The 23,173-nt window shown below is 41.1% G+C and overlaps 9 protein-coding genes across 27 annotated transcripts in view; 4 read left to right on the forward strand and 5 right to left on the reverse strand.

Annotated features, from left to right (window-relative positions):
• Nucleotides 1–276: 276 nt before the first annotated feature.
• Nucleotides 277–12,268, reverse strand: LOC108610642 (uncharacterized). Of its 6 annotated transcripts, none has more exons than XR_016268886.1 (4): nt 12,132–12,268; nt 11,663–12,069; nt 10,294–11,592; nt 277–10,234 (listed from the first exon to the last, which is right to left on the reverse strand). XR_016268886.1 is itself a non-coding variant. In XM_018002852.2 (3 exons), the coding sequence occupies exons 1-3, from the start codon at nt 12,195–12,197 to the stop codon at nt 11,551–11,553; spliced, it is 507 nt and encodes a 168-aa protein (XP_017858341.1). In that variant the 5' UTR covers nt 12,198–12,268; the 3' UTR covers nt 277–11,550. The 6 variants fall into 6 exon arrangements, 3 of the variants coding, with proteins under 3 accessions (XP_017858341.1, XP_017858340.1, XP_089319570.1); XR_016268887.1 differs by having other exon boundaries at nt 277–7,362; nt 7,436–11,592; XR_016268885.1 differs by having other exon boundaries at nt 277–7,383; nt 7,436–11,592.
• On the forward strand, nt 4,202–6,657 carry LOC108609679 (uncharacterized). The gene is made up of 2 exons (XM_089463442.1): nt 4,202–4,612; nt 5,357–6,657. Exons 1-2 carry the CDS (start codon nt 4,202–4,204, stop codon nt 6,380–6,382), a joined length of 1,437 nt encoding a protein of 478 aa, XP_089319568.1. The 3' UTR covers nt 6,383–6,657.
• Nucleotides 10,343–11,340, forward strand: Hf (Helical Factor). Its single transcript, XM_018002849.2, has 2 exons — nt 10,343–10,462; nt 10,534–11,340. The coding sequence occupies exons 1-2, from the start codon at nt 10,394–10,396 to the stop codon at nt 11,125–11,127; spliced, it is 663 nt and encodes a 220-aa protein (XP_017858338.1). The 5' UTR covers nt 10,343–10,393; the 3' UTR covers nt 11,128–11,340.
• A 4-nt stretch (nt 12,269–12,272) lies between the features above and the next one.
• Nucleotides 12,273–13,369, forward strand: OS9 (Olfactory-specific 9). The gene is made up of 2 exons (XM_018002854.2): nt 12,273–12,412; nt 12,763–13,369. Exons 1-2 carry the CDS (start codon nt 12,371–12,373, stop codon nt 13,300–13,302), a joined length of 582 nt encoding a protein of 193 aa, XP_017858343.1. The 5' UTR covers nt 12,273–12,370; the 3' UTR covers nt 13,303–13,369.
• Nucleotides 13,370–14,166: 797 nt separating this feature from the next.
• On the reverse strand, nt 14,167–16,485 carry LOC149270004 (uncharacterized). The gene is made up of 6 exons (XM_089463443.1): nt 16,267–16,485; nt 16,157–16,183; nt 15,953–16,084; nt 15,718–15,864; nt 14,494–14,631; nt 14,167–14,433 (listed from the first exon to the last, which is right to left on the reverse strand). The coding sequence occupies exons 1-6, from the start codon at nt 16,315–16,317 to the stop codon at nt 14,233–14,235; spliced, it is 696 nt and encodes a 231-aa protein (XP_089319569.1). The 5' UTR covers nt 16,318–16,485; the 3' UTR covers nt 14,167–14,232.
• Nucleotides 16,486–16,743: 258 nt separating this feature from the next.
• Nucleotides 16,744–17,889, reverse strand: LOC108610639 (uncharacterized). Its single transcript, XM_018002848.2, has 2 exons — nt 17,694–17,889; nt 16,744–17,635 (listed from the first exon to the last, which is right to left on the reverse strand). Exons 1-2 carry the CDS (start codon nt 17,721–17,723, stop codon nt 16,853–16,855), a joined length of 813 nt encoding a protein of 270 aa, XP_017858337.1. The 5' UTR covers nt 17,724–17,889; the 3' UTR covers nt 16,744–16,852.
• Nucleotides 17,890–18,241: 352 nt separating this feature from the next.
• LOC108610646 (uncharacterized) lies at nt 18,242–20,406 on the forward strand. The gene is made up of 3 exons (XM_018002855.2): nt 18,242–18,394; nt 18,465–20,269; nt 20,332–20,406. The coding sequence occupies exons 1-2, from the start codon at nt 18,377–18,379 to the stop codon at nt 19,023–19,025; spliced, it is 579 nt and encodes a 192-aa protein (XP_017858344.1). The 5' UTR covers nt 18,242–18,376; the 3' UTR covers nt 19,026–20,269; nt 20,332–20,406.
• Nucleotides 20,317–21,627, reverse strand: COX4 (Cytochrome c oxidase subunit 4). Of its 3 annotated transcripts, none has more exons than XM_018002858.2 (3): nt 21,488–21,627; nt 20,645–21,065; nt 20,317–20,588 (listed from the first exon to the last, which is right to left on the reverse strand). In XM_018002858.2, exons 2-3 carry the CDS (start codon nt 21,054–21,056, stop codon nt 20,452–20,454), a joined length of 549 nt encoding a protein of 182 aa, XP_017858347.1. In that variant the 5' UTR covers nt 21,057–21,065; nt 21,488–21,627; the 3' UTR covers nt 20,317–20,451. The 3 variants fall into 3 exon arrangements, with proteins under 3 accessions (XP_017858347.1, XP_089319572.1, XP_089319573.1); XM_089463446.1 differs by having other exon boundaries at nt 21,409–21,551; XM_089463447.1 differs by having other exon boundaries at nt 21,457–21,541.
• A 183-nt stretch (nt 21,628–21,810) lies between these two features.
• The window catches only part of sick (sickie), a 328,412-nt gene continuing 327,049 nt past the window's right edge, over nt 21,811–23,173 (reverse strand). For all 12 annotated transcript variants that reach the window (XM_018002841.2, XM_018002837.2, XM_089463438.1 and 9 more), the window contains one exon: nt 21,811–23,170. In XM_018002841.2, coding sequence (XP_017858330.1) covers nt 23,051–23,170 — 120 coding nt within the window. In that variant the 3' untranslated portion in view covers nt 21,811–23,050. The remainder of the gene's footprint in view (nt 23,171–23,173) is intronic.

The raw sequence follows: 23,173 nt of genomic DNA on the forward strand, positions 1-23,173 counted from the left end.
TCGACTACATGCCTATATGTATATATTCTTATATATATAGATATGTATTAAGCTGTGTTTAAATCCGATTAATATTTATTAACACGAGAAGAACAATATCCTTTGTTGATCGTTTAATAAATTTATTTACATATTCTGCCTTTTCATCCATCCGCACATACATACATATGTACTCATATACATATGTAACTAGTCGCCGGCTGCAGAGAGACATATATATGTATACATACATATATACATGCTCCTCGCTCAACTATTAAATAAAACACAGTATCCTTTGTTGTTTTTAATAGTTTTATTTTGCAATTTAATAATTAATTTCTACTAGTTTTATTTATCTATTTGCTAATTGTGTGTCCGCTTTCTTCTGTTTGTACGAACATACGCTCATACATACATACATTCATGTATGCACATATGAGCATCTTGAAACTTCTTCATATTTCACTCGCGTACAAACAGCCCAGCAACACAATTAACATATAAATTCACAATAGCAACTTCCACATACATATACACTACACATTTACTAAACAATAATCTTAAATTGTTAAATTGGTTGTTTTGTGTTGTGTCCAAGCAGCTGAGATCGTCACTAGTATCGATAACATTTTCAATAGCTATCAGCGGCCGCCACAATTTCGTAACGATAGTTGTGTCACGATCAGTATTTATCGTATTTCAAAGAGACATTGTAAAGCAAATTTAATTATTAAATTTATCCTAATTAAAATAATTAATTACAAAGTCGAATTTCAAATTAAGAATTTGGTTATTTAATTTATCCTAATTAAATAAATAAAACTTTTTTGCCTCTTCTTCTTTGTTTTCGCTTTACTTGCTTAACAAGGCAATAATTCTTTTCCAATTTGCTCTACGTTCAGTTGACAACTTTCTTGCTCTTGTCAACTGAATTACTTTGCTCTTTGAGTGAATTTCTGTCTCCATATCAGAAATTTCCAGCAGCTAACTTCTAGTTAGCATCCATGTCTGATCGTTCGGGTCGAGCGCAACTTAGTGTACCAGTTTCGCGTCTGATCAAGCGCAGTGCCTCTGCATCACCCATTCCGTCCGGGAAACCGCAGACAAGTAGCACTTTCAAGCGTAGTCCGGTCGTCACCCGATCCAGTCCAAAGCCCGCAAGTCCGTCTAAAATGTCGTTGTCTGACTTCATCTCGGCTGCGGATAGGCTCATCAAGTTTGAGTCGCGCATTGACGGTCCCGGAGACTCTAACGCCACCCAGGCGGCTCAGCTCCGAGCATTCGAGATCCGCCGAGATCGGGTCAAGGCATTGTGGGATGATGTTGAGCAGCAATATAAGATCTGTGCCAGAGCATTGAGCCAAGGGGCGAGCAGTGGCGAAGTTGAAGCCATGGAGGCCAAGTTCGACAACTGCTACGCTGTCTACGAGCGGTGTACGACCCACCTGAGTGTACAGATCGATGCACTTTCCGCATCGAGTACACCGCCCGCTCCTATGTCCGCTCCTTTCGCCTCGTCTGAAGGCTGTCGCCTTCCACCCGTTGATATGGAAGTGTTCCACGGCGACTACTTGCGCTGGCCAACATTCCGAGATCTTTTTACTGCGATCTACATCAAAAATCCGTGTTTAACTCCGGTGGAAAAGCTATTCCACCTTAATTCGAAAACAGCAGGCGATGCAAACGCACTAGTCGCAGAGTATCCTCTCACAAACGACGGCTTTGCATCGGCTTGGGTCTCTTTGTGTGATCGGTTCGAGAATAAGCGGCTGTTAGTCAACAGCCAGCTTAGAACTCTTCTCAACCTTTCCAAGATCACCAAGGAATCAGGCTCCGCTCTCAGAGAGTTGCATGGCACCATTCATAGATGCGTCACTGCAATCGAGCATGCTCAAATCTCTACGGAGAATTGGGACTGTATCCTTGTGTTCGTGTGCACATCCAACTTGCCAGATCACACTCGATCTCTCTGGGAGCATTCATTGACACGAAAAACCGAAATCCCAGCCTGGCAGGACGTTAGTCACTTCCTTAGCGAGCGCGCTCGTGCTCTTGAGGCTATGGAAGGTGACCGTTCTGTTCCAAAAGTTCCAAACTCAACTCCGAGATCTGCGAACCCTGCCTTTCCGAAACGACTGAACTCGTTCAGAACGCAAGTGGACACAATCGGTACAAGGTGCGATCTGTGTTCAAGAGAGAATCATCCAATCCGATTCTGCCCTCAGTTTCTCCAACTATCCATTCATGAACGAGAGAGTTACATAAAATCAAGGAAGCTTTGCCTAAACTGTTTCGCTAAAGGTCACCAGTTACGAGAGTGTACCAGTACTCACAACTGTTTCACGTGCAATGGTCGACATAACACCCTACTCCATAGGGACAATACTCTTCGGACCGCTGCTGCCTCCGCAACAGCTATAGCTCCGACTCGTACTCCAGGTATGTCCAACGTCCAAACGTATCTGGCTGCCAACACGCGAGGTGTCCTCCTCGGCACGGCGGTGATTAATATATGCCACTTCGGCGCAACCTATCCCGCCCGTGCTTTAGTCGACTCAGGGTCCGAAGCGACTTTCATTTCTGAGCGACTGTTCCATAATATCAAGTTGCCCTTCAAATCCGTGCATACTCAGGTATCCGGCCTGAATCAAGCAGTGACAGCTGAGGCACACAAGCTATGCAACTTTGATATTGGTTCTCCGTTGAAGCCGAGACTGCGAATCAAAGCTTCTGCTCTCGTCGTGCCAAACCTGGCTGGTAACATCCCTTCGTCCCCAGTTCCGCAACTCTTGTTAAACAAACTTCCGAAAGTTCAGCTAGCTGACCCCGAGTTTTACAAGAGTGCGGAAATTGATGTCCTGATAGGCGCGGATATCCTTCCGACTATCATTCAGGGAGGCTATCACCCTAATATTTGTGGGCCTCTTATAGGTCTGGAGACTATTTTCGGTTGGGTACTGACAGGCCCACTTTCACAGATGATACCAGGAACGGTCTCCTCCTTCACAACTCAAGTTTCTGTTTCGGAAGAGGCGAAACTTGAGTCTCTGCCAACCGTATCATCTGACGAAGCTCTTCCATTCCGAGCTCCCGACAGCACCACTCCGAAAGTGAGGGTCGGTTTCAATGCTCTCCGTCCAGCACTGAATGACAGCCTGAATAATATTCTTTGTTCAGGCCCATTATTCCAACCCGATCCTCGTCCTCCTTGTGCTGTCAAACTGACCTCCATGTTGTGTTCTAACGAGCAAGCAATTCAACCTCCAACTCATCCGATCTTCCAGATAAAGACGCCGTCATCCAAAAGCAGCAAGCCACGCGGTACCAATTCCTTCCAGTGCCGCGTGTGCCCAGGAACCCACGGACTCCGGAATTGCCAGCGTTTTCTGGGCCTTTCAGAGGAGAAACGGCTGAGTGCGGTACTTATGCATAAGTACTGCACGAACTGCTTGGCTCACGAGCACTCCGGGCAATCCTGCCGCAACAAGGGACGTTGCAAAACGTGTGGCCAGGATCACCACACGCTCCTGCATCTCCAGGGATCAGCACGTCACTCCGCCTCGGCTCTCAAAAAGGCGGTCACAGCTCCGCTGACGGCTTTGATCCGCACACCAAAGGGTCTCCAGCTTCAAACGCGACGTCCTAATTTGCAATCCTTGCAAGGGGGGGGAGTATGTTAATGCCAAATCTCATTAACAAGAATTGCTCCTCCCGCACCACACAATGTTATGTTATTAACAGCATTCTGTTGTGTACTGCTGAGTACTTCCTCTCACACACTTGTCACTTGCCTCTCCTGGTACTGACATTTCGATACAACTATATATTCACAATACTATACGAGCGACACAGCTCTAATCTACAAATAAAGACGAGGAAACTACAAGCCGGTCTTTTACTTATCGGCGACGCCATCACTCCAACAACTATTTTAACACTTGTTCAACACTCAATCAATATACGCTGCACAGAGCTGAAGCACAGTCTCTGCCATAATTGAATATCCACGCAAATGTTCGCCAATCAATAAATATATATATATATATTTTATTTTTTTTTTTTCATTACAGCAGGACAACTCGTCGGATAACAATCAAGCTGCAGTCGTTGGGGCGCATGCTGGCCGTCTAGCGGTTCGCTGCCCACAGCCCACAGCCCACAGCCCATAGTCCACAGCCTTACACCCACAACAGTTCCTTGATTTTCTGTCCCGGGCCCAATGTATGCCGGCCGAGCCACGCAATTCGCAAAGACTATCGGCAGCATGGCCTGCAGCATACAGAAACAGCCCACGCAGCCAGCATCCACCATGACTGCTACGGCCGTGGGCATTGCGGGAGTGAGCGCAGTCACCGGAGGGGGTGGTGCCACAGTGCCCTCCACGCCCAAGTCCAACAAGTCGGCACAGCCGCGCGGCTCGCTGCCTACGGATGTGCATCAGCCGCCCCTAGAGTTTCAATGGCCTCCTCCGTTGCCCGTTTCCAGTCACACGAGCAACTTGCGCCTCAATATGATGAACCAGGATCCAAAGGACTTGCACACAGCACGAGCTATTATTGAAGAGCTGCGCTCGAAAGTTCGCTTCCAGACGGAGCACATAATGAAGTGGCGCAAGGCTTATGCCATACAGGTAAGCCCATATCAATCAGGATAAAGCGGGCTCGAATCCAGTTCGAATCGTTATATCGAGTCCTGCATTAAAGTATATTGATATAAGTTATATTCAAGTTTTCAAGTTTGTATGCCTTAAATTCCACCCGTTGGAACAAATATCTAGAAAAGAGATATCTAGAAAAGAGTTAAGTTTAAGTTGAAGTTAATTTTTTAACAAAATTTATACATAATATTTAGAGTATAGAAAAAATTATTTAGATATTTATAAATTTACAAAACTTTTTAAAAATATTTTTTTAATATAAATATAAATATATTAAATATTTATGTAAAACATAGAAAATTCAACGGTTTTAAGAATGTTAATTCAAAATTCAATTACAATAGCTTAAATCTATCAATAAACAATCTTTAAATCATTGAAAATTTTATATTCAATAACAGACTTCAGTCATTCACGCTAATGTGTTTATAAAATTTTGTTCCAAAATTTTCAATCGTATTTTGATATGAGAAAAAATATAATTTTTTAGGCTTTATTTTTCACAAGGATGGTTGAGTTATTGAATTATTATTTATTCATGTTTTAGATTAAATAAATATTTAATAATAATATATACATTCTCCACACTTTTCCGCATATCTTTTTAAAAGTAACCAAGAATTTATTGTACACATGGGGATGGTGGAAGATGGCAGAAATAGAAACTCTAAGAAATTGGCTTCATATCACTAACATGACTTTCTTTCCTTGGAACAGGTGCAGCAGCATTATCGCTATCAAAAGGAAAAATCGGATCAGATGAATTCGCTGACGTCTCAGCTGCTGCTGCTGGAGGCGCGGCTTAAGCGGAAGCAGAAGCAGATCGCGAGTCTGTTGAGCCATCGGGAGCTGACCATACAGCGCCAGCAGAAGATCATAGATACGCTATCCACGCGCCTGGTGGACCACGGCCTGGAGAGCATCGAGGCGAGCTATGCCAATGAGCTGGACTCTCTGAACGACTCCGACTCGGCCGTGGTGCTAGAGGACATTGACTCGGACAGCAACATGACTCTAGGCACGCGTCGCAAGAGCAGCGGAGGCGGCGGATTGGGCGGCGTGCTTGCTAGTGACGGCATCACCATCGTGCGCTCCATATCGGATGCCATCGAGACGAATCTGAATAAGTATGGAGCGGCCAGGCGCAATAATTGCTATCTGCGACGTCCGGACATACTGGAGACGGTGTACTCCGTGGAGGAGGATCCGGAGCCGACCACAGACGTGGCCGAGAAGCGCGACAAGTTTAAGAATCGATCGGACAAGGCGCTCAGCTCTAGTTCCACCGAGGGACAGATCGATGGACCGTCGGATGCAACGGACAGCAAAGCCAAAGATACTTCCACGACAACGGCCATGGCCGTGCCGCGTCGCCAGCTGGGCGCACTGAAACGCTCGCCCAGCCACGATGCCACACCCTGCACGACACTGAGCATGAAGGTACCGCAGCTGCAACCCCAAAGCCCGAGCCCGAGCCCGAGCCCGACCCCAATTCCAAGCACCAGCCCAGCTACGGAGCAGGCGAATGGCAAGTCGCAGGTGACGACCTACAATCGTGTCATGTCGAACCATCGATCCGTGACCAAGCCCAAGGACGTGAAGTACAAGCGCATCAACAAGGCCAAGTCCAAGAGTCTAGAGGAGCTGCGCGGCCGGCTCAAGAACCTGGTGGAGCAGCGGCCGGGCCTCGATGCCGGCTACACAGCCGGCATGATGCCCCAAACAGCGCAGTCGTATGCGTGACACACGGAGCAACTCGTCGAAAGGCCGGTGCCAGCAGCGGAGGTAGAGGCGGCAGCGGCCCTAACTGCCCAGCCCAGCTTGTCTGCGGGCCATACGCCGGATCAGACGACGCCGCAGCGGCACAGCTGTCCCAAGCGCTCGTTGACGTTGCCTCGCATCCTGGTGCCGCAATCGGTGCTGGGGGCGTCGCACTCAGGCAGTGGGGGAGGTACTGGGCGTGGCGGTTTCTAGCAATTAAAGAAATTTTTCTTACGCAATTGTGATAAAAAGTAAAATTGTTCTCTTGCATTTTTCTCTCTCTCTCTCTTTCTATCTAGCTACCTTATTGGTACACTCAGAGAAAATAGCTAGAAATTTTTTTAAATAATTTAATTAATTAAATTTGTTAAATTAATTAATTAAAAAATTTCTAATTTATACACCACAATGAAGCATACCAATTTTATTATTACAATTAAACATTTTTTTCTGATCTGATTTAATCACATTATGTTCTCTGAGTGAAGTTTTCTTTTGTAACATTTGTTTCCTGCGCTGTCTTTTTGTGTGACACTGAGATACGGCATTTAATTTAAATTAGTTTTACGTTTACTTTTATGTTCAAATGTCCTTTATAATATAATTTCACATGAATAAATACATAACGAAGCATGCATAAACTCAAATTCTTTTTCTTTTTTTTCTGTACACGCTTTAAAAGCCAAACAGGTCCAATTGAATATCCAGAAGCTTGATCTGGAGCTCAGAGTATCTCTTAGTCGGATTCTTTGGACTACAATACTTTATTTTATTGTTTTTTTTTTCCATAAGTATATCAGACTATAACTTTCACAAGAAGCGTATGAAAAATTTCCACTCGAATGGAATAGACTACGAATCGAACAGGATCTGTGAGACATTTGCGATTTCGACGACAATACGAGACAAAGGCCGAAAAGAGTTCAAAGGGAGTATGTAGATGCTCTTTATTTTCGAGCATGCTGAAGAGAAATGTAGGGTATCTGGGTGAAATATTAGATTAGGTTAGGAAATTTACAAACCCTTGGACTTCACCTGTACATCAATCTATATGCCATGGCCAACAAATAATATCTTCCCCAAAACTGGGAATTCCTATGGCCAGTTGATTTTCCATGCTAGATATGTGTTTTCGGCTTTTGCAATTTAAATGATAATCTAGTTTACTAAGATGCATAAAATTAAATGAGAAATAGTGTAACGATATAAATATATTAGTGAAAATATGTCAGCATCGGTCTGCTGCAGATAGAATAAATACCCTTGCAGGCATATAATGATTAAATTTAAAATGGTCGCTAAAATTTGTTTAATGTTAAGTATTAGCTGTTCGACAGGTAATATTAGATATGAATCTATGCCGAGTGCAATGAAGATCTACTCAACACTTGGTGACTTTTCCCTATCCACGAACCACAGTCCCACAGTATATTTATGTATGTAAATAAATTATATTTTTTATTTTTTGTGCATTCTGTGCAAGGGTATGCTCATAGAGACCCGCTTTTAAGAGTTTCGAAAATACCAACTTTTCCTATATCTTTCCTTTGCATAGCATTGGTTTATAACGCCTACTCAAAGATCCTCCTAGGTGTAAGCTGTACCTGCTGGTCTTTTGTCTACCATATCCCACAATCTATTTTCATACTAATTTACTTAAGCTATACAATCCGTGTTTCACACTCGAGATCCCTTTAGCCGTAAGCTCTACTCAATGGACTGTCTTCTAGATAACAGAATTTAGGTGCAAGAAAGCTGTACTAAGTAAAATAATTATATGGATGTATATTTTCTTACTTCGATTTGCAGCAAACTATTTTTACAAATTAAAATCATACGAAATACATTAATTAGATTATACAAATGTTAAATTCGCTAGACAACTAAACTAAGAGAGTTCGTTTTTGCGTTCAATTATTCCAAATTATTTTGAAAAAATGTTATACAAAAACTTTGAAGCCATGCGCTTTATAAAGTTGAAATGTCATGTGTACCTTGCAGCGATTAAGCTTTACTAATAAAAAGTAATATATATATACATATATACCTATATATTTTAGTGTTAATAAAAACGCACATATATGTACATATATATGTGTGTGTATGTTACGCGTTATATGAAACTAGATTATAGCTATGTATTAAAGATCCTCAAATCTCTACTAAATACAACTCAAAGTACAATGCTCAAACGGCGTCAATACATAAGAATTTCTATATAGCCAGATATAAATCTATATATGGTATATGAACCCAGTTTCAATAAAATGTACCTAAACAATTGTTGTACCTAAAGCAAAACCTTCTCAACTCTCAATAGACATTATGCAATCAACTTCGAACCATTATGTACAATATGCAACACTTGAGATACGTAATGTCAAAGTCAAATCGGCTTAAGCAAATGCAATCAATTTACTTGTCAATTTGATTCGTCAGTTCGATGAGTACAAACGCATTCTGAATGTATTCAATGTACTCGGATGTAAAGCGTTATATTCTGAATATATGTATAAGCAAAGTGTTTACAATTAATGTGAATCGTTGAGTAAATATTAGATTAAGTATGAATATATACCATATACATATATGATCTACATAAGTTAAGTACAATATTTGAATGTTCAAGCATATTGAATTACATGAACTACGATATTAATTCTGCATTTTCATAGGACTTTAAGATGGGAGTAGAATTCAAAACAATTCCCATAAATTATTTTTTGCTTATTGTTCTTCGAGTTTCGAAAACATTTTTAATTATCTCCGCGACATATGAAACTGAGTAAAATAAATAAAAATATATATAAATGTTAGTACAAAATATTCTCCATCTTCGTGCTAACTGACGAGTTGTTAGCATATTAATATATATAAATAATGTTAAATATATAGATATATATTTACAACATATTCGAGATGAGCAGAGCATTCGCAGTGCGGCTCATGCATTAACTTATATGGTATATTAAAAATATTAAGAGTATTGTATATAATCAACATATATGTATGTGTATGTATGGGAAATAATTCACAAAGTTCTTTTTCTAGTTAGCTTGATTAACTAATTAACTGTTTATAATAATAAGACCGCAGTTACTTTTGAAAATTTGCTCATTTTACAATTTTAAACTAATTAAACTAATGTATATTTTCTTTTTATTTCTGCCTTTGCTAAAATGCCTAATAAAAGCTAAAATTTCACTAACAAAGTCGCAGTTTTCGTATAATACAGAAATCAGTTTGCATTTGATATTTATTTCATTTATTTTTATACCCTGAACCCATTTTCAATGGGAAATCAGGGTATAATGGTTTTGTTGAAATGCATATAACAGGCAGAAGGAGGCGTGGCAGACCCCACAAAGTATATATATTCTTGATCAGGGTGACGAGCTGAGTCGATTTGGCCCTGTCCGTCTGTCCGTATGTATGAACGCGTCGATTTCAGAAGATATAAGAGCTAGAGACTTCAATTTTTTTTTGTCCGTATTTACAGCGCGGATGTCGAGTTTATCATTGAAAATCGATAACTCATCCCGATCTTTTTGTATCGATAAAAATCCAGAAGTTATAAAATTATATCTCCTACACCTTTATTGTTAGTCTCCAAATTTTTTATGTATGCTTATGCAATTTATACAATTTCGGGTTTTGTTCAAATTTACCCCCCACCCCTATATCCACCCCCTCACCATCACTTTTGTAAAAAGCGTATTTCAAATACTACAGACTTGTGCTTTGGCAAATACATGTATATCTATGTTATAATCATAATCTGAGTTTTTCTTTGGCTACAATGCATCATTCATAATTCTTATCTTTCATTCAGACCTATAAGAAACAGATGTAATGGATTCACCATTATAAACTGTGTAAGAAAATTGAAATACCCTCAGTGACGGCAGACCAGCTGCTTGATTTCAGTTCATTTCATTTTCATTCAGTTCATTTTACTCAGCTTTGCAGCTCAGTTTCAGTCTGAAGGCAAACATGAACGGCAGCACTTCAATATCTCGCTGGCTGACAGCGCTAATCTGCCTCGGGCTGCTTATCAGTGGGGTAAGTCGAGTCGCGTTCCAGGCGCTACCTATATACATATTTATTTATATTGTATTCGATTTCATTGTCAGAGCGCAGCTGATTTGAGTAAGGACAGCACTGCAGCCGATTTGACCATGAGGAAGATTGAGAGGCTCTACAATGAAGTGCTGGAGTCGAGCATAAATAGCTTCCGGCAGAAGATGCAGAGCACGAAGAACTACAGCTCAATTGATAAACAATATTTCGAAATGTTAGACAAAGCGCACAATGAGAGTTACTATAGCACGGCATACCTCATATTCTCCCTAATTCACGACGACTGGCTCAAGGGGCACCAATCAGACGAAGTGCTACAGCAGCTGCTGCCCGAGGAGAAAGTCTCCATTCGCGCCTTCTTCTCCAAAGCCCGACATGAGTTGGCAAAGTACTCCGAAGCCACGCAAACGACGAACGAGGAGATATTGCAATATGTGTCCCGTTGGCAGACCGAAACCGCGGATAGCATCATCGGGGCCTACATGGAATTCCCCAGCAAGCTGCGAGAGACGGTGCCGGAGCTACAGCTAATGGACTACATGGCCCAGGGAAGGATCATTATAGAGGCTGTTGCCCAAGCATTTGGAAATGCTATACATGCACTCCTAACTCCTAGAAAATCTTTAAGAAACTTAATTACCATATAATTGAGATAATTTGAATGCAATCGTTACACAGCCAAAGATAAATTTAGATACATTTGTGCATTTTTATGAGCACAACAATACAAGCAACATAGATGAATAACATACTGTCAAATTTGTATACATTTCTACTTGTATATATTTGATATATATGGATTTATATATTTACACCTGATAGACATAAGAAACAACAATAAATTCAATATTTGAAAACAATTTGAAACGAATATTAAATTAAAATATTTTTTTTTTTTATATTGATCTGATTTGCCTCTACATTTCTGTACATACATATTTATATATTTATACTTTTATATACCTATACATTCATGCATACGCAAAGCTATTTATATAATCTTCGTGTTGTCGAAGTCGACTTTCTTTATGTGACTGTACAAGTTTCCTATCTGAGCACAGTAATTATATTTAAGTATATCTCTCAGCTGGGAGCTTTTCGATCGCGTGAATCTGCCTCGAGAAAGTGTAATTACTATACAGTTATGTATTCAATTTTAACAGCAGGAGTCGGATACTCTACTGGCTCACCAATTTGTAGGCCTCTGTGTTGATCAGCCTCATGAAGTCCTCGTATTGGTGCAGCACCTGTCTCACAGCACGCAATGCGGGCATCAGCAGCTCCTCCTCGCTGATCTTGCCCACGTAGCTGATCTCAAGGGTCTCCAACTGGGCGCGCAGGTCACTGTGGCTGCGTCTCAGCGAGCGCAAGCCGCGCTGCACTTGCCGCTGTCCGCAGCGACTGCCCGGTGGACGGCACTGATTCACAAATGCGGCCAAGTCTTGACCCAGCTGCTCCAGGGCATGGAGCCATGAGTTGAGGTCCTCGTTGAACTGCTGCTCCTTGAGCTGTTGCTCGTCCTGTTGCTGCTGTCTGAGCAGCTTACGCAACTCCTGGAAGCTCGCCCTGCCAGGCAGCGCCACAGTCAGCTATTAAATAAACCCGACAAGTTATCAACCAGGCAAAGAGGCGTGGCACACACACAACCTACGCCCATTAGCATCAGCAGCAGCATCAGAAGCAGCGGAGCTCTGATGAATAATCGCGCACTCATCATTTTATTAGCGGAACGTTGTTATCACGTCAAGCGAATCGCATTAACTGATTATAGAGTAGCGAATATTTCACCGATCCCACGATCCCCACATTGTGTGCGTGCCTATAAGAGGCTAAGTTAGCTCCATTAGAACAATACAGTCTTCCGAATAACGCACAACCAGTGGCATCAACATGTGGCGTATCGTACTCCTCTTCGCAGTCCTGCACTCAGCGGTAAGCCAAGCTAATCGAACAGGAGATAGTCTGAAATGGTTAATTGCGAATGTCCATTATATCTATCCAGCTTAACTAAAACTTTTTCTATTTCCGAATTCCTATGAACTAAGCGATTAAAATAACAATCCAATAGCGAATTAAAAAGAAAGTTGACCGTGGAAAAATGATTTAATAAGTTGAATTACTTCCTGCATGTCTAAAACATAAAATATTTAATTGAGTAATATAAAAATGATAAATAATTTTTCTATTTTGTAATTTTCTTTTTATAAGTGCTTCTCCTCTATTACTATCTTATCTCTTCAAGAATCACTTTTAAGTCTAATCTTGAATAATTTTTCACGCAGTACACGAATCCAATTACATCCTGCGAAAAACTGGAATCAAGTCTAGTGCGAGAGGCTACGACATTCGGCCAGCGGGCATTGAGCGAGTCCGTGGAGCTACTTCAGCGTATTATCGATGCTGCCGAGCGACTGGACCCCAACGAGATGGATCGGATTATATTTGATGAAATTGCCACATTCATTGAACGGGCCAGTCACAAAGTTGACTTTGAGGAGCTAAATGACTTACTGGTATGGCTAATGGATCTATTAGATTTATATTATGAACAGGAGGAATATGATCATTTGGAGCTAGACGGATCCGAGAGTCTTGTGGACAAACTAATGCGTCAATTTGGCTTCGACACATTCGAGCAGAGCCTGGAAAAGCAACTCTACACCTTCATGGAACGAACTGAAGATCACATTGAGGCTTATCTAAGAAGGCAGAACATGAAGGACTCGGAGCTGCCAAAATGGTTTACGGCTTTTAAAGACGAAAGCGATATTGAAATTAAGTATTTGATGTTAGAAGACATTATTGAAAACTTAGAATGCTAACGTTCTTCATAGAATGTTGAATAAAAATATTTTAGTTTAAGTTTTAATTTAATAAGTATGACATTTATGATTACATTATATTTTTAAATAACTAATGTACTTAATTAATTTTTAAAAATATATGTATGTAAAATATTTCAAAGAACATATAATCCTCAGTATAAGTAAAGTTCTTCTTTTGAAGATAATTTTGTCTGTACGTTAAATATTGTCCTTTAGTTTCCTCTAATATTGTTCTCTAGTCTTGAATATTGGAAATTTTGTTATAATGGATGTATACCAGAAGGACCAGAAATTTCAGACTTACTGCGTGTATCTGTAAAATTATTATAGAGATTTTATATTTTTTAAGCTTTGGAAGCTAAGAAACTGAATGACAATACTGGAATGCTATGAAACGATATTGCATCAGATGATTGCTATGAAACTGCAACTAGTTGAATGAAGAAAGCTGAATGTTATCGGAATTGAACAATAAAAAGTTTACCAAAAGCTAAATTCAATGAGACTTTATACAACTTTGTTCCTTATTCACTATACAATTAAATGGAAAAATCTCAGTATTATGGCACAGTAGCTAGTTGAATGACAAGAGCTGAATAATGTATTTTAAGCAAAGCAATCGTGTGTCAAAACCCAATTTGACAATGACCAAAGCTGAATGTTATGAAAATAGATGGCAAATTCTGCGTGCTATAGAACGAATCTCTACCTAAATAGTAACTTGGCAAACTTGGAAAGTTGGATCGAATTCTAAGTATAAATATATGCATTTAATATTATTGCCAAATGCAGGTGATGCATTGCTTCGTACCTAATCTTAATAGATTTTGGATTTGCGCAGTCAGTAAATGCGGAAATATATTTAGCAAATATATAGCTTATCAGTTTATTATTGAGTATTTTTGGTTAGATGATTGGAAATCTGAGTTAAAACTTCCGAGTTATCATGCCATTTCCTAAGCGACTGTCGAATACGCTTTGCTGAATGCGTGGCGGACCGTTGCCATCTGAGTTGTAGCTATAAGATTCCGAACGATAGAAATTATTGGGGAAGCCACCAGCAAAACCAGACTCTTCGAAATTGTTAATGGGAGTAAAAAACCCATTACTCGTAGATATGCGTGGACCCTATCAGAATATAACGTAGTCTGATTAATCGATTAATAACAGTTTAGTAAACTAACATACCGTCTGTATGCTCAAAGGCATAGGGCTAGAGAACCCAGTTTCCCCAAGCACTGATTGACCTAAACGCGAAGAACCACTGATTCTGCGACCATTGTCAAATGGTCCAGTAATCGTGTCCAATGCGGGGTCAAAATTGGGCTGTATAAACGTATAGGAACTAATAGGTTAAGCTCATATTTTATACTCATTCACGAAGGTGAATTATTTATACTTATTCACGAAAGTGAATTATTTATACTCATTCACGAAAATGAATAAGTATATTGGCTTTATGCAATGTCCGTCTTGCTGTCCGTCCGTCTGTCCGTATGAACGCAGTTTATTTCGACGCTATTGAAGCTAAAGTCTTGAAATTTGGGACACATACTCGTGTTTACCCGGTTTATAGTGTTAAAATTTTCACGATCCGCCCACTAGGGGCGTGGCAAATCGGAAAATGAATTTTCCGATATGTCAGAAATCTTATTAGTTGAAGAGCTAGAACGCTGAAATTTGGAATATGGATCCACGTCGACCACCCAAGATCACGTGGCGTGCCAAATCGGATAAAAGTTTATCTCCAAGAGTTTTACAACTAGAACGCTGAAATTTTGAGCATAAGCTAATCTAATGACAAAATTATATGTCTACCCCTATTAGGGGCGTGGCAAATCGGACCAAAAGATATAGTGAATTTTTAAAATATGCTATACTTAATAATGATAGACGCCTCAAATTTTGTATACACACTCGGGCTGACCACCCAAGACCAAGAAGCTTCGACGAATATATGTTCGCCTACAGGTGACGTGGTAAACGGCAAAAGTTTATATATCCTAAAGTATAATAGCTAGAAGCTTCAAATTTGGATAGTTAAGTTACTAGTAACTTCCTCTATCGAGCCAAAAATAATTTTTACACCTCTTTAGGGGCATGACATATCGAAAAATACCCTGCAATTTCCGCCTTTTTTGAGCATAAGCATTCAAATTTAGCAGTTAGGGTACCGTTAGCTCGTTCTAAGAACTGACCAAAAATTAAGTGTCTATGCTCAGTAGGCAAATCAGGAAAAACTGCCTTTTCTTCAGTATTAGAGCTAAACTTAGCTACTAAATTGCTGATGGGGTGTGAATGAGTATTCCGCAGTCGGTAACGCCCGACTGCAACGTTCTTACTTGTTTAGAATTGAATCAGAGCTGAAACTCGATTCTATGCTGCTCTTAACTTTTGCTATCGAGTTCGTACCGTATTAAATCTGGCCGGAAGAGAGGGCAGGGGTGCGGGACGATTAAAACGACTTTGTTTGGAGAATGTCGGTGCGGATGGCCATGGGCTATCCTCACTATTTGCTTCCGAGGATCCGAGCCTGGGATGGGCTTCGGCCGTTGAGTGCTGCAAAGATGAAACAATATCAATTTATATATATTTCTAGTATCTTTAGTGAGCTTAATTTGTACAGCCGTGTTCTTTTAATACTGACCTCTTGGAATGTGGAACGATTGTTACTGTCGTTGTTTACGGGGGGGAGACTTTCTTTAGCATTGGTTGAGGAAGGCTGAAGAGGCTTAAACTTGTCCGATGGTATATCACGTGTATCCCTTTTAGTGCGCACCTAAGTATACATATTAGAGAAACAACCTGAAAGAGGGAGGGCAGGCACCCACGGAGCTAGGAATACACTTACCCAATCAACTGAAGCACTTTGACAGAGCTGCAGAATTTCCATACATTAAATCAGTTTATTAGACATGACAATACATAGGTATAAATATCTGTTTATAGTCGAAGTCTTACCACTAATCCGATGAATAGGCAAACCACAATATTACAGAGGTGACTGAACATTTTCGATACTTCTCACTCTCTAGCCGACTGACAACTGACCCATTCGATTGCGCTGCTGATTCTATAGAACTAACACGTTTGACTACATTAGAACGAGGTGAGAGATGCTGAGAGTATCGCTGATCTGCGATCAGGGTTATCTGCGTTACAGGCGTGAAAAGCCACGATTTGCAATGAATATGCATTAAATACTATATAGCATGCACGCACACACTTCATATTTGTCTTTTAGTTGCATCTTTCTCATTATATTGTGACGCTTACAATAATACAATTTCTATATACATAACACATTCCTGATCTAAAGAACAATAGAAAAGGTTAATACACATCAAAATTTCAATAAATCAGAACTCTTCCGCTTAGAGTCAGACTTATCTATTTATGATATATATTATGTTCAATCTAATATGATTCATGTGAATATTCAAGTGCAAGAGTATAATAGTTAGCCTTGCTAAGGTAACTATAATTAATTGCTGTATTTTAATTTGCTGAGCACGATTCAATAAATTCGATTAATCAACAGCTTTAACTAGCGCCCGTAGCCATAGGGCGAACCGTAACCTCCGATGTTTCTCGGAAATGGATAGCTGGGTAGAAGCGGTCGTCGTACCACATAGACCGGGGGATAGCCAAAGCTGGGAGGTTCGGCGAAGGGCTTGGGTGCCTCTGGATCAACCTTTGTCTTCTCCTCCTTGCCCATCTCAGAATCGTCTGGAGCGTCTGACTTAGGTTTGTCGGCGCTGATGCCAGATGCGAAGCCTGGGATAGAAGGTAATCGCCCAGGTTGTGGATAGGGTGAGCCATATGGAGAGAAGGGCGGGCGTAGCATAGGGAAGTTTGGATACGGGTAGCCGGGATAGTCCGGGTAATTAGCTGCGACGGAAGGTGTCTCGGTGGGCTTCCCTGAGGCGGGCTTCAGTTCAGGGCTGAGATTTGGTTGGATATAAGTAAATCCATACCCGTACGGATGTGTCTGTGGATAAGCAAGGGGGTTATAAGGAGGACGAAGAGGGAAGTATTGTTCCCTTTGTGGAAACGGAGGAGGAGGAGAAGAGTTTTCTTGCTTTTCAGCCTCAATGGTAGCTGCTGTTGTTATGGTCGTTGTAGGATTTGTCGTTTCCGGCAAGGCCGTTCCCATGTTGATCAGGGCCTCACCATCATTCACCTTCTGCAGCCCCTCGGCCGCAAGTGCTTTTGCATTCTCTTCAGCTGCAGGCTCTGGTGCAATCGTTGTCGTCTCTGGCTGCTGCACATCGTCCAGTGTCTGATTGTCGTCGTAAGCCCGGGCCTGGGTGCAGGCGATCGCCAATAGCTGCTCAAAACGAAGCTTTATCACCGAACTTGCTTAGCACCTAAATATATACACTCACCTGAACGATCAGGAGAAGCTTCAAATGCATCTTAGATGATCTCTTACCGAGTACTTAGTGCAGACTGCTGGTTAGAGCTGCGCTTGTGTTGTGTTTATATAGTCCAGAGGTGGATTCAGCAGAGGTAGGTAGATAACTAAATGATTAATCTTATTGGCACTGCACTACAAGTAATCTGAATTGTTAATTAAAGGTTCACATTACGCTAATCAAATAATGAATTAAAAACAAATGCAATCGAGAGAGATAATTGCAGATTCTAAAAGCTTATAAAATGTTATTATATTATTTAATACCTTTTATTTTATTTTGAAATACGGATTACATTAGTTAACTTGAGATTATTGTATTGCCAAAAAATATTTATTTTATCATAAATTTGCTCAACTAAAAACCTTGCTGCGCAATGTAGTCGATGAACAAAGCTGTAAAGTTTGAATGTAGAAGTACTGATTTCTTTTCTTAGAGCAACGAGAATCGGAAACTGAGAACTGGGAATCGCCCTAGCTACGTTCTGTAGTGTATCGAATGGGGAAAGCTTGGGCACAGTCATGCTCAATATTAGCTATGGCCATAAAACCAGGAAACTGTTCGAATCAATTATCAATTTACCACTATAAAGAGTGCAAAGCTCTCTGGCGTACGATTTCTTCACAGACGACCCGTCTAGGCGAATAATAGACATGGTCAAAACCAAGCTGGTAAGATTGCGAGACCCAGTGCACGGCTAAATCAGAAGAGGTTGCCTTCAATAAGATTCGATCTTTACAGCTGTCGCTGCTCTTGCTGCTGATTGCACTCCCGCAAAGAATGGAGGCGAATGATACCAACGAAGTGACAACAACAATGAAGAACTTAGATAATTCAACCGAGGCAGCACCAACTGCTTCAAGCAATACAGAGACAACTGTGAAGGACATAGCTAATTCAACCGAGGCAGCACCAACTGCTTCAAAACATCCAGAGACAACTGAGACGAACATGGGGAACGTAACCGGGGGATCATCAACCGTTGCAAAAATACCACAGACAACGATGAAGGGAACATCCAAGGGATCACCAGCCGTCACAAAAATTCCACCCCACCTAGGGGTCACAAGCGACCCTAACCAGACTTCCACGGATTTAATTGATTTGATCACATACCAAGCCCCCGAGGAGGCGCACCTGGAGAATGGCGGCCACCAAATTTCATTACCGGGTAAGAATAAGAATCAGGGCATCCGGCATGTACACGCCCACGATGGCTTCCACAATATAAAGCGCGAGCCTCTTTGGGCTCACTGGAACGATGTTTTCGAGAGTAAGAAGGCAACGGCGCAAAATACATAAATACTTACAATTCAACTTCAATAAAGACACCCTGTATAAGTCACCAGCAGCGTGCAGTTGTTGATTAGGCGCTCCAGGCCAAGACAAATGCAATTAGTGGGGCGGCTCAAGGTAAGCCAAACTCTGGCTATCCGGTACAGTTCTTGTGTGTGGGTGCTCGGAGTGAAAGCTGATACAAATACATGCATACGTATTTCTAATATATATCATTATGAGTCCGCTGGTGCTCCTCTTTATGATGTCTGCTTGCCTGGCACTGGTCAGAGTCGAGGCAAAGCATTATGTGGTACGCGCCCACGACGGCTTCCATAATATCAAGAAAGATTTGCAATGGATGAAGATCAAATCGTTGTCGTAACAAGTGCCAAAAGCGCAAGGCTGGACGCATTGCCAGCACTTCTCACCCACTTCAAATTCCTATTCTCTATATTCAATGAAACATATCCCACGACTTGCATAAACAAATGAACAACTTATTGCATTTTCATGAGCAGCTATAACCTTAGCTACACGTCAATAGATGGCCGGAAGCGTTGCGCCTACTTGAACTAACTCACAATTTTCACAGATTAAATACATTGCCAGTAATTCGTGTCTCTTCACTCTTGTGCCCTTTTTCTCACACATAAACATTTTTGGTTGAAACTCTGTTGTTTTTGATCAAATTGAATATCTTCGTGCACTGCCACTGCAGCGCCATCTAGAGTATATGAAATTTTGCCACTGTGGTGAACTGTTGAGTAAAAGCTTTTGGATTGTGAACGCAGCGAAAGCTCTAAGGGAGCGCAGTCAACTTCACGCAGGCTCGAAATTATCCGCGTAACTAAATGTTGCATTCTTGATAGTACGAACGGAACATTACTGCATAGAATTAATTAGTCCGGTAATAAACGTTTTAGTTGCGCTTAGTGCTATGCAAACTAAGCCCGCAAGGGGCTTAGCTAAAGACCAGCTCATACTGCGCACTGGGAAACTGAGCAACCAGGCATTACCAACTCCGCAATGCTGTTACTAAAGATATTAATGCTGCTGGTTGCTGGCCAATTCCATTTCCAATGTGATGCATCCTGGAAAATGTATGTGAGTGGCGATCGGCCGTGGCATGTGCGAGCCCACAACATGCATCGACCTGCAGCAGAGTACACTACCACGGCATGAGTGAAGAAGACCCCTTGGATTTATGATGAAAATAAAGCATTTGCTATATTTCCTCCATATTCGTTTATAGATTTCGAGCGTTTCAGGTGAGTTTTCTTGTAGCTATTGCCGCGTACGGAAAATGAAGTTTGCATTGTCTTTTTTTTAGGTTTGGCAGCGGCCATTATTTAATTTCAACTATTCTTTTTGTTTCTGGCCGCTTAAATATACATAGCGCCCCTGACTTTATGCTTAATTACTTTCAAGTTGGAATTGCCGTGGACAGCATTTAGTTCTTCCACTTGTTGTTCTCGTAGTCCCACTTGGAGGTCAGGCCGGTGACGGGGTTTACCTCCAAGTCGATCATGCGCTTCAATTGCGCCTTCTGGTGCTCCTCGTCGAAGGTGACGGGCAGTTCATCGTACACTGCAAGCAGGGAATTGGTTTCTCATACAATCTTTAGCAGCAAATGCAACGCTTACCGAACAGATTCATCAGCACGGCGATCCAGATGGCGGCGGCGGTGAAGATCAGGCCAATGCCCAGGTGCATTTTCCACTCACCTGTGCCGGCCTGGACCTCAGCGATGGTCTGGCAGAAGCTGGCACGGTACAAAGCCTTGATCTCTTGTGGGCTCAGCTTCTTCCAGTCGCCCTGCTCCTTGGTGCGCAGCGCGGTGATTTCATTGTTGGCCTCGCGGAAGCGCACAGCGGGCATCGGGTAATCGACGCGATCCGCATAGCAAGCTGTGCCGTTCCAGCCAAAGCCGACAACCTCGCGTTTGCCGATCTTGTCCAGAGTGTGAACTGAAGCAACACTGCCCACCTGGGCGTTGTGTGGCAACTGGGCGGCCAGCTGGCGGCGCAGAGCACTGTTGATTAGTCTAAGAGCCATAGTTCAGAGCTGCAACGACAGAAGGAGCCATTTTAGGATTGCATTTGCTAAGTGTGTGTTTCCAAAGGGGGTGCGGGGGTGACGCATCGCAGGTTATGTAACAGCAGCACGGACTACGTGCATAACAAATTGTATAGTCAAGCAAACATTTGTAGCTTCTGCTGCGCCTGGAGTAATTTAAGAAAAAGCTATATATATTTGCAGCCTACGACGCAAAATTTAGTCTTTTTTTTGCTAGCGTTCGCCTTGTGGTAGCTGTTGTGTAATCGAAAACTTTTTTCACTGAGTTTCCAATGGAGAGCGGCTTTTAAATTTAATCAGTAGTTGTATGGGACAGTCAACACTTAATTACATTTTATCAACGAATTCAAGAGGATAAAAGCAAATGCACAATAGCAACCTTTCAATTTAAAAACTATATCACAAATTACCAATTCTGTTTTCGGCCACGGATTGTTCTCAGTAGAGTCTGTTATCGGTTCGTATGAACTAGTCATTACCAAAAACGTTTAGTTCATTAGCTCACAAGTTGCTCACAAACTGTAATCGATATATCGGCTTAAACTATCGTACTCACGTGTTAGCACATTTGTTTGTATAATTTTGTAGATAACCAACAGATGGCGCACTATAGTTACTCTCGAAATGCCTATAGACTTCGGCTATCCAACAGTAGATGGTGCTATAAACATAAAAAGTTTGGTGGGAAACGACTTTCATCGAATGTTGTATCGTACTAAAACAATTAAATGAATATCGTTTATTAATATATAGATTTAAGTTTATTTGATTTTGATTTGAGTTCACATCTCATGAATATACACATTTAAATTAGACAGACAGGACATATAATCTTAATATTGTATTTTATATTCGTAAATGTATTTTAGCTCTGTTAGTGTTGTTGCTGAATTCTTTTATTATTGTTGTTTCATTAGGAGTTGTGCTTGTTAAATTTGCTATTTGTTTAGGGAACTCTTGGGGGTCATTACGTATTTGTTTTCATTTATGAGCGCATTTATGATGCTGATGCGGCCAAGCGCTGTATATGGCATATTAATATTGTTTAAATAGTTAATCTCCTCCTGTTTCTTCTTCTCTTTTTTTTTTTTTTTCTTTTGTTTTATAAATATGCAATATGTTTGTAACAATATTTAATGATAATTACGCAAATAATTAAACTAAAGTGAAAGCTTTTTCCATTAAATGTACATCTTGTAAATATTGGTAGTAGCAAAAACTTAGGGCTACATTTACAATAGGGTTTTCCTTTCGTTTTCCGATATTATATATGTTAGGGTATAAAATGCTGATACCATTGTAGAAATTGTCACTTAAATATAGTTGGGGCTGTTTTTTGGTTTTCTATGTACAAAAGTGTGTTAGTTTTCCTTAGCGGTTCTTTAACATTTTATGTTGGGATTTCCTTTTTGTTTTCTTTTGGTTTATTTCATTTTTCGCTTGCGCTGAGTTTTACAAATGTTATTTATTTCTGAATGTCTAGTTAGATGGGTGATCATAGTTTTCTTTTTGATTTTGGGAAACTTGCATTTTTAACAAGTGCGCTAAAAAGTGCAATTCTACATTTTGTGGTGGAGAGAGGGAGAGAGGGGGAGATAGAGAGGTATTAGAGAGAGGAGAGAAAGAGTTAGATATCATGATGATACACTCTGAGAAATCCGGTGAGTGATGCGAGTCTTGGCAGCAAATGTTTCGTTTTATGGCTGAAGAAATAAGACTTAGCTCGTCCCCATTTCTCTGAGTGTACTTAAATAGTTTATTGGCTTGGTGCAAATGGAAAACTCTTGGAACTGCTTTAGAACTTGATTGCGAAAGTAGTACAAGAATATTCCTTTGTGATGTGTGTGTGCGTGTGTGTGTGTGTGTGGGTGTGGGTGATGGTTGTGATAGGGACTTTTAGTCACAGCGCAAGCAAAAAATGTGAAACTTTTAATTTGGCATGTTAGAAGTTAAGATCTGTGAGTGGAGTCGATCTACTCAGCGCCCGCTGAGCTGTCGGGCGTCACGTTCGAGTCCAGGCTGGCGCAGTCGGACTCCTGCTCCTGTGTCTCCGAGTAGTTGGCCGCCTCCTGCAGGCGCATCAGCATGTTTAGCTG

The sequence above is a fragment of the Drosophila arizonae genome, chromosome 3 (genome assembly GCF_054131065.1).
Source record: "Drosophila arizonae isolate 15081-1271.41 chromosome 3, UAZ_ARI_1.0, whole genome shotgun sequence".
NCBI classification, from domain to species: domain Eukaryota; kingdom Metazoa; phylum Arthropoda; class Insecta; order Diptera; family Drosophilidae; genus Drosophila; species Drosophila arizonae.

Bases quoted from the DNA above. Each gene is read 5' to 3' on its own strand.
- LOC108610642 (XM_018002851.2), bottom strand. From the start codon at position 12,197: ATGATGAGTGCGCGATTATTCATCAGAGCTCCGCTGCTTCTGATGCTG. The intron at 12,070-12,131 runs GTAGGTTGTGTG...TTTATTTAATAG, and splicing joins TGCTGCTGATGCTAATGGGC to CTGACTGTGGCGCTGCCTGG. The intron at 11,593-11,662 runs GTAGAGTATCCG...TTCTCGAGGCAG, and splicing joins GCCTACAAATTGGTGAGCCA to ATTCACGCGATCGAAAAGCT.
- Hf (XM_018002849.2), top strand. From the start codon at position 10,394: ATGAACGGCAGCACTTCAATATCTCGCTGGCTGACAGCGCTAATCTGC. The intron at 10,463-10,533 runs GTAAGTCGAGTC...TTTCATTGTCAG, and splicing joins TCGGGCTGCTTATCAGTGGG to AGCGCAGCTGATTTGAGTAA.
- LOC108610639 (XM_018002848.2), bottom strand. From the start codon at position 17,723: ATGCATTTGAAGCTTCTCCTGATCGTTCAG. The intron at 17,636-17,693 runs GTGAGTGTATAT...CGTTTTGAGCAG, and splicing joins AGCTTCTCCTGATCGTTCAG to CTATTGGCGATCGCCTGCAC.
- LOC108609679 (XM_089463442.1), top strand. From the start codon at position 4,202: ATGTATGCCGGCCGAGCCACGCAATTCGCAAAGACTATCGGCAGCATG. The intron at 4,613-5,356 runs GTAAGCCCATAT...TCCTTGGAACAG, and splicing joins GCAAGGCTTATGCCATACAG to GTGCAGCAGCATTATCGCTA.
- COX4 (XM_018002858.2), bottom strand. From the start codon at position 21,056: ATGGCTCTTAGACTAATCAACAGTGCTCTGCGCCGCCAGCTGGCCGCC. The intron at 20,589-20,644 runs GTAAGCGTTGCA...CCCTGCTTGCAG, and splicing joins CGTGCTGATGAATCTGTTCG to TGTACGATGAACTGCCCGTC.
- LOC149270004 (XM_089463443.1), bottom strand. From the start codon at position 16,317: ATGTTCAGTCACCTCTGTAATATTGTGGTTTGCCTATTCATCGGATTA. The intron at 16,085-16,156 runs GTAAGTGTATTC...ATGTATACTTAG, and splicing joins AAAGTGCTTCAGTTGATTGG to GTGCGCACTAAAAGGGATAC. The intron at 14,434-14,493 runs GTATGTTAGTTT...ATATTCTGATAG, and splicing joins TGCCTTTGAGCATACAGACG to GGTCCACGCATATCTACGAG.
- OS9 (XM_018002854.2), top strand. From the start codon at position 12,371: ATGTGGCGTATCGTACTCCTCTTCGCAGTCCTGCACTCAGCG. The intron at 12,413-12,762 runs GTAAGCCAAGCT...TTTTTCACGCAG, and splicing joins TCGCAGTCCTGCACTCAGCG to TACACGAATCCAATTACATC.